This window comes from Otolemur garnettii, unplaced genomic scaffold, assembly GCF_000181295.1.
Source record: "Otolemur garnettii isolate 467f Iridium unplaced genomic scaffold, OtoGar3 scaffold00007, whole genome shotgun sequence".
Classification (NCBI taxonomy): Eukaryota; Metazoa; Chordata; class Mammalia; order Primates; family Galagidae; genus Otolemur; species Otolemur garnettii.
In genome coordinates, this window is record NW_003852402.1 from 9,606,964 (window position 1) to 9,621,233 (window position 14,270).

Below are 14,270 nucleotides of genomic sequence, written 5' to 3' on the forward strand. Positions count from 1 at the left end.
TTTTTTGGTTGCAGCCATCATTGTTGTTTGGCGGGCCCACACTGGATTCAAACCCGCCACCTTAGTTGTATGTGGCTGGCGCCTTAGCTGCTTGAGCCACGGGCACCAAGCCGCAACCTCAGACTCTTTGGCTCAAGAGATCTTCTTGCCTTAGCCTCTCCAGTAGCTGGGATACAGGTGCTTCCACAAGGCCTGGTTAGTTTTAGAGATAAGGACTAGATCTTGCTCAGGCTGGTCTTGAACTCCTAAGCTCAAGCAATCCACCCCCTTTGGCCTCCTAAAGTGCTGAGATTATAGGAATGAGCCACTGTGCGCAGCTAGAATACGGTCTTGTCACCATAGCTCACTGCAACCTCAAATTCTTGGGCTCCAGTGATCTTCCCACCTTAGCCTCTCAGAGTAGCTGGGACTAAAGGTGAGCGCCTCAACACCTGGCTATTTTTTTCTATTTTTCTTTTTAGAGATGGGGTCCTGCTGTGTTGCCTGGACTGGTCTTGAACTCCTGGCCTCAAGAAATCCTCTTGCCTCAGCCTCCCAGGGTTAGGAGCCACTGTTAGCACTCAGACCACTGGGTCTGAATTTTAAATCAAGAGACAGAGAAGGGCACCTGAGGGATAAGAGATGAGCAGAGTGGCCCTCTGAGGGAAGAGTGTGCCAAGCAGTAGGAACAGCCAGGGCTATGGCCCTGAGGCCAGAGCCTGCTGCTCATTCCAGAAGGAGGCCAATGAGGTCAGATGACTGTGAGCAAGAAGGGAAGTTAAGGAAGGTCAAGGAAAGATTGTGGAGCACTTTTTTCAGGACTGCCCTTGAGGTTTAATAAATCTGAGTGTCCGCATTCAAAGCTTAGTCAGGGGTCCTCAAACTATGGCCCGTGGGCCACATGCGGCCCGCCAAGGACATTTATCCGGCCTGCTGGGTGTTTTTGTCACTGCTGCCTGTCTTGCTTAGCAGCTGACTCATCCCGGGCCCGCAGTCCGGCCCTCCACTGATCTGAGGGACAGTGAACTGGCCCCCTGTTTAAAAAGTTTGAGGACCCCTGGCTTAGATTCTTTTAGGAACTATTGAAATCTTCTCCCATCACTGGTTTTATCTGTAGCTGCATCTTCACTATCTGGCAGTTCCAGGGCTATCCTTGAGGACCCCAGCCCAGTGCTAGGGGTGCCAAGTGATCTTGAAGGGTCTGAAAATAGGAAACAGGCACAAAAGTCAGTTTGGGAAGATGCTGTGAGAGCCACTACTCCTGACTCAGTGCAGAGCAACTGAAACCCAGGGTGGGACCCTAGGAGCTGAAGTTCACTCTTCAGCTATTGTTCCTGGCTGATTGCATTTTCGGATGGGTTGCAGGGATGGTGTCTAGGGAAACTTAGCCGGCCACACCCCTGGGCTTTAAAGTTTGGAATTCTCTGGGGGAATCTCTGAGAACCCAGTCAGAGAAAAGCTGGCCAGGGGTTGCTGGGACTGATAAGATTTTCTTCACTTTGGAACAGTCTCCTCTCTCTCCTTGGTTTGTTTTTGTGTCATGGCTGTTCTCCTTAGAGCTTAGCTGCAAAGCTCTATACAAGGATGCCCTGACTGATCTTCTGGGGCCAGCTTGTCTGGTGACAGAGTGTGGGGCATATCCCTCCAAAAGAAAAACAAGGAGGGTCTTTAGCGGACCTTGAGGGAAAGGAAGCTCTTAAGACCTTACAGCCCCCGGGAACTAGCCTGATTTTAAATCCTGGTAGGGGGGGATAGGAGGTATGGTTAATGCTGATGGGGGAAGGAGATGGGAGGTGTGGTTAATACTATCCCTCCTGGGATCTGACTGGGGACTGGGTTTGGAAGGAGCTGAGCAGTTCTTCCTGCCAGATCCAGTTTGGAGCCTCCTTGGAGGTTGACCCTTAGGCAAGTGTTGTGAGGCTCCTCAGATTTAATCTGTTGTTGTTTCAGAGGATTAAATGAGATAACTGCCTTTCCCAAGTACTAGTAAGTGCTGAAGGAGAGAAGCAGGAAGGATGGGGTGTAGGACAAGAGAACATAGGAATGGACTCCACCTGCTCAGTTGCGCCAGGCCTACTCTACCTGAGCTGATAGGAGGAAACAAAATGGGGCCCTTGGACTCTGACTATGGGTGGCCCTGGCCATCTCCATGTGGTCAGGGCCAGGGTGGCCAGATCTCCCACCACCTCAACAGAAGCAGGGAATATGAATCTGTAATAGGAAATCCCTCAGTGTTAAACTGTGGAAATTCATTAACAAAATAACTATAAAGAATACCAAGCAGGCCAAGCAAAGCCCACCACCTGGTTGGTGGGACCCCTTGCTCAAGTGAAGGTGGCACTAAGAACAGATCCCCAGTTGACTGTTGCAGGCCTCTCCTGGGAAGACAGCTCCTCAATCTGCTGCTCTTGCAAATGGGGTGTTGATAGACCCAGCTTCCTGGGACCATGGAGAACAGAGCTGTCCTGCTGGGCTCTGTGGTCCTGGGTAAATTCCTTTCCTTTCTGGGCCACAGTTTCCTGGCTTGAAAGGACCAGGTCTTTTGGACAGTTTGGACAGTGTGTGACTAAGTCCCTTAGGTTCTACGGAAGATGTGGTTATAATGGAAGTGACTCTTCCCAGGAACTGTGGTTCCGGAATGGGATGTAGTACACTTAGGCATTTTGTGTTCACAGTCACACACAAATCCTGGCTGGGGGATGGGAGGTATGGTTAATGCTGTGTGTGTGAATGTGTGTCATAATTGGGAGCTTTGCATGGCACAGTGTAAATATCATTGTTTTAATTACCCAATCCTGGAACCTTTCATTGGCTGCTCTGTGGAAGCCGGTAGGAAGCCTTCATTAATTCTCTTGTGACCTGGGGAGAGCAGGGTCCTTCTTGCCTTTTGTAGTTTAAGGAAGCCCACGCCCAGAACTGGGAGGTGACTTGGGTAAACGTGAACCGCTGGAACCTTGAGAGTGTTGGTCAAGTGTGTGGGGCCCCCTCCTTCAACCGTGAGAATGAAGTTAGCATTTGACAGTCTTCTCTGTGCGTATCACAGTTTGAGCTGCCAGGATGCGGGGAGAAAAAGGTCCTCACCTTAAATTTTTCCACGGGAGGAGAGTGTATGAGCGCAGGCTACCTCTCTGAGCCTTGCCTCAAAGTCCCTCCCTCACTGTCCCCAGAGTCAACCTGACCTGTATTCACTGCAGCACCCATACAACCAGGAGGCGGAGCGAGCCCCTGAGCTGTCTAACATCTGCTTTTGCGGAGTCGCGCAAACATCTAGAGGCCTTAGCAGGAGCCCCTGCTTTGCTTGGACAGAAGGGAGAACCGGGCAGTGGGGAGAGGAGGCTTTCAGTGTATAACCCTCTCTCCCATCCCCTGCTTTTTGTGCACCCTCCTCATCCCTCTGCTCCTCCCCACCGTTTTTCCACCTGTGACCTGGACTGCAGCAGGGTGTCCGTGTCTGTGGGCGCTGCACACGCACACACACATGCCCGCCCGTAAGACTGTGTTCCCATACTGGGGTTGGGGAAGCGTGTTTACTGGCTGTGGCCTCCAGCAGCCCCGGGCGCGGGGGCCGCGGGCCCTTTAAATCCTTCGGGGCGGCGGCGGCGGGCCGGGGATGACATCAGCGGGCGGGCCCGGGGCTCAATGGGAGCCGGCGGGAGCGCGCCAGCGGGAGCGCGCGAGCCGGCGGCAGGCGGGGGCGGGTGGGCAGGAGGGCCAGGAGGAGAGAGGCGGCGGCGGCGGCGGCGGCGGCAAGAACCCAGATCCTGAGCCCGGCCAGGGCCGAGCGAAGCGGAACGCGGCGGTAGCGGCGGCGGCTGGGCCGGGAGAGGCTGGCGCGCCGGGCGGCTCCGCGAATCCTCCGGCATCCGCCCCGGCGGGCCGCCCCCGCCCGCGGCAGCCCCCGGAGCAGCGGCCCGGCACCGGCGCCTTCCTGGCGGGGTAAATATTGGGGGTCTGCGGGGCCGCGAAAGAGCACAAACCGGGGGGAAACGGGGCTCCCTCCGCCTCTTTGTTTTTGCTGGGAGAGGGAGGGGAGGAGAGGCGGACACGCGCGTTCGCGCTCGGGGTATGGGGGGGCAGTCCGGGCGCCGCCCGCTCGGCCCGGCGAGGACAAAGGCGCGGCTGGGGACGAGGAGGAGGGTGACTATTATTTTGCAAGCTTGCGGGAGAGAGCCCCCCCCCCGCCCCCCGCCTCCCCTAGCTGGTCCCTCCAAGGCCCCAGCCGGCCGAGGCGGCCACCCGGCTGTGTTTTGGGGACGCTGAAGAAGGGGGTGCTCGGGGCATCCGATACTGTTGATTTGGCTTGTGTAGGTTACACCGCTGGACAATCAGCAGCGCCCCCTTGTCTCTTGGCCCGGGTGCCCCAGACTCGAGGTCATCAGGGCTGCTCCCGCGTTGGATGGGGTGTTTGGGGCTCCTGAGACGGTGGGGTGCGTGGTCACCAGGCCACCGATTTTGTTTTCCTTTGTGGAGAGAAAGAAAGGAATGGGGGTTATTTATCAGATTGGCTTCTCCCATCTCTCTGTGAGAAATTCATGTTTTGCAAGTCTCTGTGGAACGACAAACTGTACCTGGCTCTCATTAGAGAGAGGATTCCCAAGCTCCTCTTAATACCCAAACTCAGATGGGCGTGAGCCCCCTCCCCAACTTTCCCCATACTTTTTTTGCGTATTTTCTTCTTGGCATAACCTCCTTCAAGGAGAAGGATTTGAGGAAAGAGAACAGATACAGTGTCTTAAGTTGCTTCCAGTAAATAAATGCCTGTCTTTGGTTCTCCTTTGCCTTGGGTCTAGGATGTCCCTTACAGTTTTTATTTTAATGGTCCAGGGACAAGGACCCTGGCTCTGGGGAAGGGGGCTCAAGGAATAAAAACACTGCCCATGTGCTGATTGGTAGTTTGTCTAATTTTTTTAACCTGCTGAAACTCCTGAACCTTCATATTAGCCTTTTTTTCCCCACGAACCTCCCCCGCCCCCACCATGGGGGAGGCAGCAGCGGAACTGGAAAGCCTCCCCCGTTATTGAATGGAGCCTTTCTCCTCTCCTCTGGGAGGCTTTTTGGGGAGTAGCGCTGGGACAGTTTAGGCTCTCCCAGGAGCTTTGGCCCCCTAGAATGTACAGGAGAGACTGGGGGTACAGGAGAGACTAACAGAGCAGTGGTGGGGGTCCTGCAGGGCTGGGTGTTTGCATCTCCTCTCCCCTTCTCTGCAGACAGCCCACTGAGTGGGGACAGACTGGGGGGTCATGTGCAGTATATTTATGTAAGACACCCAGACAGAGGGCATGGGTATTTATATAACCTGGCGTGGGTATTTATGTAATATAGGATGCGGGTGTATTTATGTTCCTTTCCTAACCTGCAGCTTTCCCGGCTGCCCTGTGTGGTCTCTGAATTGGTACTGCCAGAATACAGACTTTGGGGGTGTTTGCGAGTACGCCCCTCCCCCAGCGGGGCTCACTGTGGGCCTGCTTTTCTTTCTTCCTTTGGAGTGTACACACTTAGGAAGCTGGATGTGTGTGTACGTGGGGTGTGTGGTGTGTGGGTTTCCGGCAAACGTGGAGTGTGTTCTGCTAGCAGTGTGGCACCTCAGCTGGGACAGGCCAAGCAAGTGGGCAGAGGCCCTTGATTGAGAGCTTGGAGTTTGGCTGGCATGCGGTGGAGGCTTCCTTCTTTCTCATGGTGGTTATTGGTGAAAGGCTAGTGAACTCCCTGGGACTTGGTGCTGGCCTGTTTCCTGGCCTGTGCTGGGCAGAGAGCTCAGGCCCAGCTTGGTTCACCATGGGATAAATCTATCTCTGTGCAGGCTGGGCTAGCTGTTGGGGAGAGCACTTGGCATGGGACAGGGGCACAGCTGCTTTGCTGTCTTCCTGTTTTGTCCCCCAGCCTAGGCATGAAATAGGTCTTGTTTGTGGGGGCAGGAGGTCTGTCTAAGACCTCGGTGATTGTGGGGTGGTAGGTGGTATGGCCTGTCTGAGCCAGTGCTCCCTGTTTGTGAAAGGTATCCCCTCTTGATGGTCTTTTTTTTTTTTTTTCTTTTTCTTAGAGACAAAGTCTTACTTTGTAACCCTAGGTAGAGTGCCATGGCACAGCAACCTCCAACTCCTGGGCTAGGTGATTCTCTTGCCTGAGCTTTCCAAGTAGCTGGGACTACAGGTGCCCACCACAACACCCAGCTATTTTTTGTTGCAGTTTGGCCAGGGCCAGTTTTGAACCTGCCACCCTCGGTATATGGGTCTGGTGCCCTACTCACTGAGCCACAGGCCCCACCCCTTTTTGTTTTGAGATAGAGTCTCACTTTATCACCCTCAGTAGACTGCTGTGGCATCACAGCTTATAGCAACCTCCAACTCCTGGGCTTAGGCAATTTTCTTGCCTCAGCCTCCTGAGTAGCTAGGACTACAGGCACCTGCCACAATTCCCAGCTATTTTTTGTTGCAGTTTGGCTGGGGTCAGGTTTGAACCCACCACCCTCTATATATGGGGCTGGTGCCCTACCCACTGAGCCACATGTGCCGCCCTCTTGATGGTCTTAGATCCTGGCCTCCTGTAAGCACTCAAGGTCTCAGGGCTCCCCCTTCCAATAGCTGAAACTGCCTCCAGGCCTCTTGAGTTTTCTCCTGTGCTGGCCAAGAGCACAGTGTACCCAGACCTTTGTCCCAGCCAGAGCAGAGGAGTTTCACTCTGGTGGCCCTGGACCCTGATGTCCCTTGGGCTTGGGGCACCAGAGCAAGGCCCCCATAGTAGATCCTCCCTTCTAGTCTTGCAGGAAGCCAGCTCCAAATGGTTGATCCAAAGAGCTATGTGCAAGAGACCCATGTGAGGTTCTTGGTGTGGTGGGGGGGACAACTGGAAGATGGCTGTTTCCTGCCTTTCCCCTGAGTGGGGATGAGATGCTGTCCCACAGGGCACACTGGGGACTGGTGAGGTCAGACCTCTCTGCTCAGAGGCGGTACCTGGGAAGACAGGCCAGGCTGTGGGAGCCCGGGGGTGGGAGTGAGGGACACTGTCACTTCAGAGGGCAAAAGAGGCTTAGGAGCTCCTTTGGGACCCTTCCCTTCAACTTGTCCTCCCATCCTGGAGGTTGGGCCTGTCAGGGTTGCCATGGAGGTACCCCTGGGTGGTCAGCTTCTGCATTCCCCTCTGCAGCATTCCCTTTGTCCTTGGTTTTCCTTTCAGGGTCTTGACACATTGTGACCAGCACTCCCCTTGAGTGGCTGCGGTTGGAGGGATCTCTGTGTGTGTCTCCCATGATGATGCTTGCTGGTCTGTTGCCTCTCAGGCCATGCCTCTTTATTCCACTTTGTTTTTTTTGTTTTTTTGTTTTTTTAAGACAGTCTTACTTTGTTGCCCAGACTAGAGAGGTACTGTGGCATCATCATAGCTTACAGTAACCTCAAACTCTGGGCTCAAGTGATCCTCTTGCCTCAGCGTCCTAAGTAGCTAGGACTATAGGCATGAGCCACCACGCCCTGCTAGTTTTTCTATTTTTTTTTTTTTTTAGAGATTGGGTCTTGTCATGTTGCTCAGGCTGGTGTTAATAATTCTGCCTTTTGCCTGGCTACCCAGAAACCTGTTCTAAACCTGCCTCACCCATTCCGCAGGTGGTGGAGTGCAGGCCATGCGTGTACCATAAGACACCTGGTTGCCCTCTGGCAAAGTGAGACCAAATCTCTTCCTGGACACTAGAGAGAGAATGTTGGCCTCTCAAGTTCTTTTTTTTTTTTTTAATGTGTTTGTTTATTTATTTTTGTCTGGGGCTGGGTTTTAACCCAGTACCTTCGGTATATGGGGCCGGCGCCCTACTCCTTGAGCCACAGGCGCTGCCCAGGCCTCTCAAGTTCTATGTGGCTTTGCCAGGCATTTGGTGGGTCACCCCCTTTCCTGCTCACATTTCTCTGAATTGGGTGTTTCTGCTTACCTCTGCAGCAAGAGCAAATCATGGAGCTACGTGTGGGGAATAAGTACCGTCTGGGACGAAAGATCGGGAGCGGGTCCTTCGGAGACATCTACCTGGGTAAGTGCTCCTGGCTCCAGGAAAAGGAAAGACCCCAGGATTTGGGAATCTGAAGCCAGACTTGGCTCCAGTGGCATATTTTGCCCTTGGGGCCGTCCCACACAGGGCAGGAAGCAACAGATCAGGCAAGGCAGGGCAGGGGGCTTCCCTGATGGCCAGGGCAGCACAAGGCTCTGGCATACTGCAGGGTGGACAGAGGAGGGTATTTTTAGCATTGATTTCCAGCACAATTGACCTGGGTCTCCAGCTGGGCGTGGGAAAGCACCCAGTCTCCTGCCTCTTGGGAGGAGGATGCTAATAGACAGAGAAGAGGCCTGGGCTACCGCTTGACCCCAGCTGGGCCCCTTCCTTGTGGTCTGGCCTCCTGGAATGCAGCCCAGGCAGGCTTTGGGATGACGCAGATTCCCCCTCCCCAGTAGCCTTGGGTGGGAGAGTCTCATTTAGAGAGCTTTCTCTCCGGATGTGCTTCCTGTTGAAAGTTCCGAGTTTGCCCTAATATTGTCATTTTAAACAAATCACTGATTTCTCAGTTGTCTTCTAAGCTAGAATAAATGAGGCTCATGTCTTTCAGTGCCACTTTCTTAGCCTGCTGAGGAACACAGCCATGAGCCTTAGCCTTCCTTTGCAATGGTCTGAAAGAGCGGTGTTTAGTGTTGGTGATCGTGGATGGGAAAGTGGGGGCCCGGAGTGGTTGGAGCACTTTGTTGCCCAGACTAGAGTCTGTCCCTGTGCCCTCAGAAGTAGGCTAGATTTATACCTATGCCTCAGTTTCCCTCCTCAGAAAACAAAAATAAAACAGATTTTTGTCCTAGGCAAAGAAAACCGACAAGTCTGCATGTCATATTTCTTAATTCAGAACTTGGGAGTTTCGCTTACCCATGGTCAGACTTCCTGACCCCTTGGAATATGAAATCTGCTTCTCAGGGGACAAGAAGGGAATTGCACATTCCCTGAGCACTTAGCTACAGGGCATTTTCTGAACCAGGTCTCTCCTCATAGCCCCTACAGAAGGTACCAGGTCTTCCCATTTCACACATCAGGAAACTGAGGTGCAGCACGGTGGAGCTGGTCTCCTGAGGCTGCTCTGGAAAACTGACAACAGCAGCCTCTGCCCACAGCCCTCTGCAAGGGTGAGAGGGTAAACAGGCCAGATGGGGCATGGGAATGTTAGAGCAGCTTTGTGTAGCTGCTCTACCTCAGTGTCCCCATCTGTAAAGTTTGGGATGATGCTACTGACTGTCCAGGAGCTGTTAGGAGACTCAAATGAAACAACAGACAGGAAAGCTTCTTGTAAACTGTGAAGTGCTGGCCACAGGTGCAGTTCATTGCCAAGTGTTTGATAGGTTGCCCTCCCCTATAAACACTTAGAGCCCAGAGTGGAGGGAGATAGCGTGCCGTAGAGCAGATTTAGAGGTTTTCTTTCTGTCTGGGAGCTCCTCCTGGGGAGGCAGGCATTGGGTATGTTTTCTTCTCCCCTGCGCCCGTGTGGGGTTTGCCCACAGTGGGTGTTCCCTGGAGACCTGCCAGGTAAACTGTTGCATGCCAGACATATGCAGCAGCTTCACTCCTGGTGGGATAAAGAAGGGCTGGGACCCAGAGGCTAGTCCAGGTATAGATCCCCAGCCTTCTCCTCCTCTGCATAGCCTGAAATGAGTCACTATCTCTTTGAGCCTCAGTAATCTGAAATGAGAAATTGGGGTGAACATAAAAGACTCTGTTTTTTATGTTTTAAAGGGCTCTTGGGCTCAGGACTGAAGCCTGGAGCCCCTGGCTGCAGGCCAGAATGTGCTCCTGGCATAGACGCACACTTGCTCCTAGATAACACCCAGTCCAGGTCCCTCTTTTTTTCAGAAGGAAAGTTGAGGTACATGGGGGGCGTTTGTCCAGCTCAAAGTCACTCAGCAAAGCCAGTGTGTCATTGGTTCTTGTGGGACCTCCCTGGGGACAAAACTTCCTGTTTATCTGCGTAGTTATTTCGTTCATTTTAAAACTAGGTTCAGGAGTGATCTAGGTTTAGGTACTGGCGTTTCTTTTTTCCAGCTGCAGGTCCTTGAGCAAATGATGACCTCTGGCAGCTTTGACTTCCACATCTTTGAAATGGAATTATAAGTAGTAGTGAGGTGCCCCTGCTCATGCAGTCCAGCAGGGCCCTGCCCTGGGTCTTAGTTAGGAGTTGGTGCTTTCAAAGGATCAGGCTCATCTGGGCCTGAGTCAGGGGAGCCTAGTAAGTCAGTTCTCTAAACTATCCAGCCTTGCAGCCTTCATGAAGTGCAGGGGCCTCGGTGAGGGGCTCTGCCCTGACATAGTATCTTGCCAGCCCCTCCTAGGTCCCTCATTTGCTGGTTTGGGGATAGTGGTGATTGTAGGGTCTTCCCAGCTGGCCTCGCTGGCTCCATTTGTTCAAAGCTCTGGCTACATTCTTGTCCCCAGTGCTGGGCCAGGGCCTGACTCCAGATGGCCTCTGCAGGTGGGGCTGGACATGGCCTCCAAGCCCTGCTTTCCAGTATTAGCCGAGGGCCAGCACACTTTAGATGTGGCTGCAGGGCCCTCCCAGCTCCTCTTCAGGTCCTCTCACCCCATTCTGACCCCAGCGTCCTAAATGGGTAAGAGTGGGACTGCCTTTTTTTTTTCTTTGAGACAGAGTCTACTTTATCACTATTGGTAGAGTTCCCTGAAGTCGTAACTCACAGCACCTCAAACTCTTGGGCTCAAGTGATTCTCTTGCCTCAGCCTCCCAAGTAGCTGGGACTATAGGCGCCACTACAATGCCCTGCTATTTTTAGAGGTGGGCTCTGGCTCAGGCTGGTCTCGAACCTGTGAGCTCAGGCAATCCACCCGCCTTGGCCTCTCAGAGTGCTAGGATTAAAGGTGTGAACCACCATTTCTAGCCCTGGAACCTCCTTTTTTAAGGGCCTCAATTTGACTGCACAAGGTCCACTCACTGGTCTTCTGGAGAGTTGTCTAGAATTCTGAAGGCATGAGCAACAGTGCTGCCCTGGCAGGTATTTCAAAGGTAAGAGGTAGTACAGGGAGCACTCTAGGCCTCTGATAGGTGGGGGTTAAAATGGCCACTGCTGTTGTTTTTGGGGCGCATGGTTTTTATCCCTTGTCCTTCAGTCCAGCCAGGTCCCTGATTGTGTCCATGTGTCTGTCTGGATGTCTGGAATGAGCTCTCATATCAGGCAGGTCACCCTTCTTGCCACTTGGAATTCACAAGGTCCCAGCCCCATTAATGCTGTCTAGATCCAAGGCTTTTTGTTTTCTTTTTTAATTTATTTTTTATTTATTTTTTTAAGAGACAGAGTCTCACTTTATCGTCCTTCGTAGAGTGCTGTGGCATCACAGATCACAGCAACCTCCAACTTCTGGGCTTAGGCAGTTCTCTTGCCTCAGCCTCCCAAGTAGCTGGGACTACAGGTACCCGCCACAATGCCCGGCTAGTTTTTTGTTGCAGTTTGGCTGGGGCCAGGTTCGAACCTGCCACCCTCAGTATATGGGTCGAGCACCCTACCCCTGGAGCCACAGGTGCCACCCTCAAGCCCTTTTCTGTGTCCAATTTGTTTTGGTGACTTGCCAGTCCTTCCACAGGGCCACTGTAACTAATAGGCTGTGTTCTGTTCCTGAAATTGGATAGTTCCTCTAGCTTCCAAGCCTTTGTGTTTGGGGTCCTTTCAGCTTCTCTTGGCCCCCATATACCACCTCAGCCAGGAAGCCATACCTGGAATTGGAATGGAGAAAGGAGCAGGGGCTTTGGGGACTAAGTTGTTTTTTTGTTGTTTGTTAGCTTGTTCATTTTGACACAGAGTCTTACTTTGTTGTCTTGGTAGAGTGCCATGACATCACAGCAACCTCAAACTCTTGGGCTTAAGCAATTCTTTTGCCTCAGCCTCCCAAGTAACTGGGACTACAGGTGCCCACCCCAACACCTGGCTATTTTTAGAGACGAGGTCTAACTCTGGCTCAGGCTGGTCTCAAACCTGGGAGCTCAGGCAATTCACCCACCTCGGCCTTGCAGAGTGCTAGGATTATAGGCATGAGCCACTGTGCCTAGCCTGGGGACTAAGTTTTAAATACTGGCTCTGCCCCAGCCAGCTCTGTCTGACCTCCCTGAGCCTCAGCTCTGAGTTGTGAGAAGTAGGGAACTCAGAGATAAGCTTGGCAGCATCCTGCTAGAACTTGGGGGCAGCCAAAGGAGTCTGGTGGCAGCTGTGGCAAAAGGTTTTCAGCACTCAATGGGCATCACATTACTTCTCATAATAGCTTGGGTCCGTGTCCCTGGGAAGTTTTGTGGCATATGGTTGTTTGAGCTTTGGCTTCTTCCATTTTTCCATATGTCAGATAGAAATACTGACAGTAGTACTTTCAGGGTGGGGTGAAGTTCAAGGAGATTCCCCTACACTGTCCTGCACATGTCTCTAAACCACCAAGAGCTACAGGCTCTGCCTCCAAAGTGTCACTCGGCCTCTGCACCCTACCAGGCAGGGCTACCCTTGGCTCTTGCCTAGAGAGCTGCTGTATCCTCCCCAGAATTCCCTCTCCCCTGTCGTTTCCTAGCCCTTTCTATAGAAGTACAGCAAGGAATCTCAGTGCAGGGTGCAGGGTGTCTTGTTTCTCAGGAGACATTTGGCTACATCTCAATACCTTTTGGTTGTTACAACTTGGGGCAGGGGCATACCCACTGGCATCTAGTGGATAGAGGCCAAGGGATGTTGCTAAATATCTTACAGGGCAGGCCCACAACAAGGCATTATTCAGCACCAAATGTCAGTGGTGCTGAGATGCCCTGTGGTCATATACCTGAACCTGGCCCCTTCTTTCTCAGGCCAGGATTTTAGCTGGCCATTTAAGAGCCTTTAGATCTCTTCCTTTTTTTTTTTTTCCAGTTTTTGGCTGGGGCTGGGTTTGAACCCGCCACCTCTGGCATATGGGCCCGGCACCTTACTCCTTTGAGCCACAGACGCCGCCTGAGCCTTTAGATCTCTTCCCTACCCACCTTGTCCACTGTCTTTTTCAGCTGCCCTGGTGGCTCATGTGTCACCAGACCACTCAGTTGGCTGCACCCGCTCCTGCTGGGCCTTTGCATGTGCTGTGATGTCTCTGTGTCTGTCACATGGCCCTTGAGGCTTCCCTCCAGGCAGGCTCTCCTTTCCCTCAAAGCCTTGCTTATCCCCCTCTTCCTTCCACTGACTCTACCCTGTGGCCCCAGGGCTGGTGTGTCCCATCATACCTGACAGTGTAGAGTACTCCATGTGCCAGGTACTCTCCTAAGCATGTTCACTCTTCACAACAGCCTAATGAATCAAATACTGTCATCAGTTTACAGATGAGGCACATGAGGCTTAAAAGGGTGAAATGACTTGTCCAAGGTCCCCAGTTAGGAGGGTGGTAGATTCAGGATTTGGGCTCCAGCAGCTGGGCTCCACAGCCCACCCCCTGAACCATTGTGCTCTCCTGCCCCTTGTACTGGCAGGGACATAGGATGGCCATTGGACCCCTGGAAACCCTATGCCTCTCCTGTGCCATCTCCTCATAGCACCCTGGGAACCTGTGCTCCCCCCTTGAAATGTCAAAAACTCTTTACAGAACTTTCTTTCCCATTGCTCACTAGATGTAGTCACAACTGTTGTGTTTTTCTTTTTGTTTTATGTGATTCAGAAATCAAAATCCAGGCGGTACCCATAGCTTAGTGGGTAGGATGCTGGCCACATACACTGAGGGTGGCAGGTTTGAGCCTGGCCTGGGCTTGTTAAACAACAATATACAACAAAAAAAATAGCTGGGTGTTGTGGTGGGTGCTTGTAGTCCCGGCTACTTGGGAGGCTGAGGCAAGAGAATCACTTAAACCCAAGAGTTTGAGTTTGCTGTGAGCTATGACACCACGGCATTCTACTGAGGGTGACATAGTGAGACTCTGTCTCAAAAAAAAAACATTACTTTCTTAAGTAAAAGAAGCTGGTTAGGGCAGTGCCTGTGGCTCAAAGGAGTAGGGCGCCAGCCCCATATGTCAGAGGTGGCGGGTTCAAACCCAGCCCTGGCCAAAAACTGCAAAAAAAAAAAAAAGGAGCCGGTCATAAAAGATCATTTTCTATGAGTTTGTTTCTATGAAATGTCCAGAACAATGAATCTGTAAGGATGGAAAGTAGAGGACTAGTTGATAGGAGCTGGAGGATATCAGGGAGACATAAGGCCTGACTATTAGAGGGTACCGGTGTTCTGGGGTCATGAAAATATAGTCGTCCTGGCTTGGCGCCTATAGCTCAACCGGCTAAGGCGCCAGCCA

The 14,270-nt window shown here is 52.5% G+C and overlaps 1 protein-coding gene across 4 annotated transcripts in view; it reads left to right on the top strand.

Moving 5' to 3' along the window:
* Positions 1 to 3,606: 3,606 nt before the first annotated feature.
* The window catches only part of CSNK1E (casein kinase 1 epsilon), a 29,231-nt gene continuing 18,567 nt past the window's right edge, over positions 3,607 to 14,270 (top strand). For all 4 annotated transcript variants that reach the window (XM_003783206.3, XM_012801216.2, XM_012801218.2 and 1 more), the window contains exons 1-2: positions 3,607 to 3,915; positions 7,903 to 7,990. In XM_003783206.3, coding sequence (XP_003783254.1) covers positions 7,915 to 7,990 — 76 coding nt within the window. In that variant the 5' untranslated portion in view covers positions 3,607 to 3,915; positions 7,903 to 7,914. The remainder of the gene's footprint in view (positions 3,916 to 7,902; positions 7,991 to 14,270) is intronic.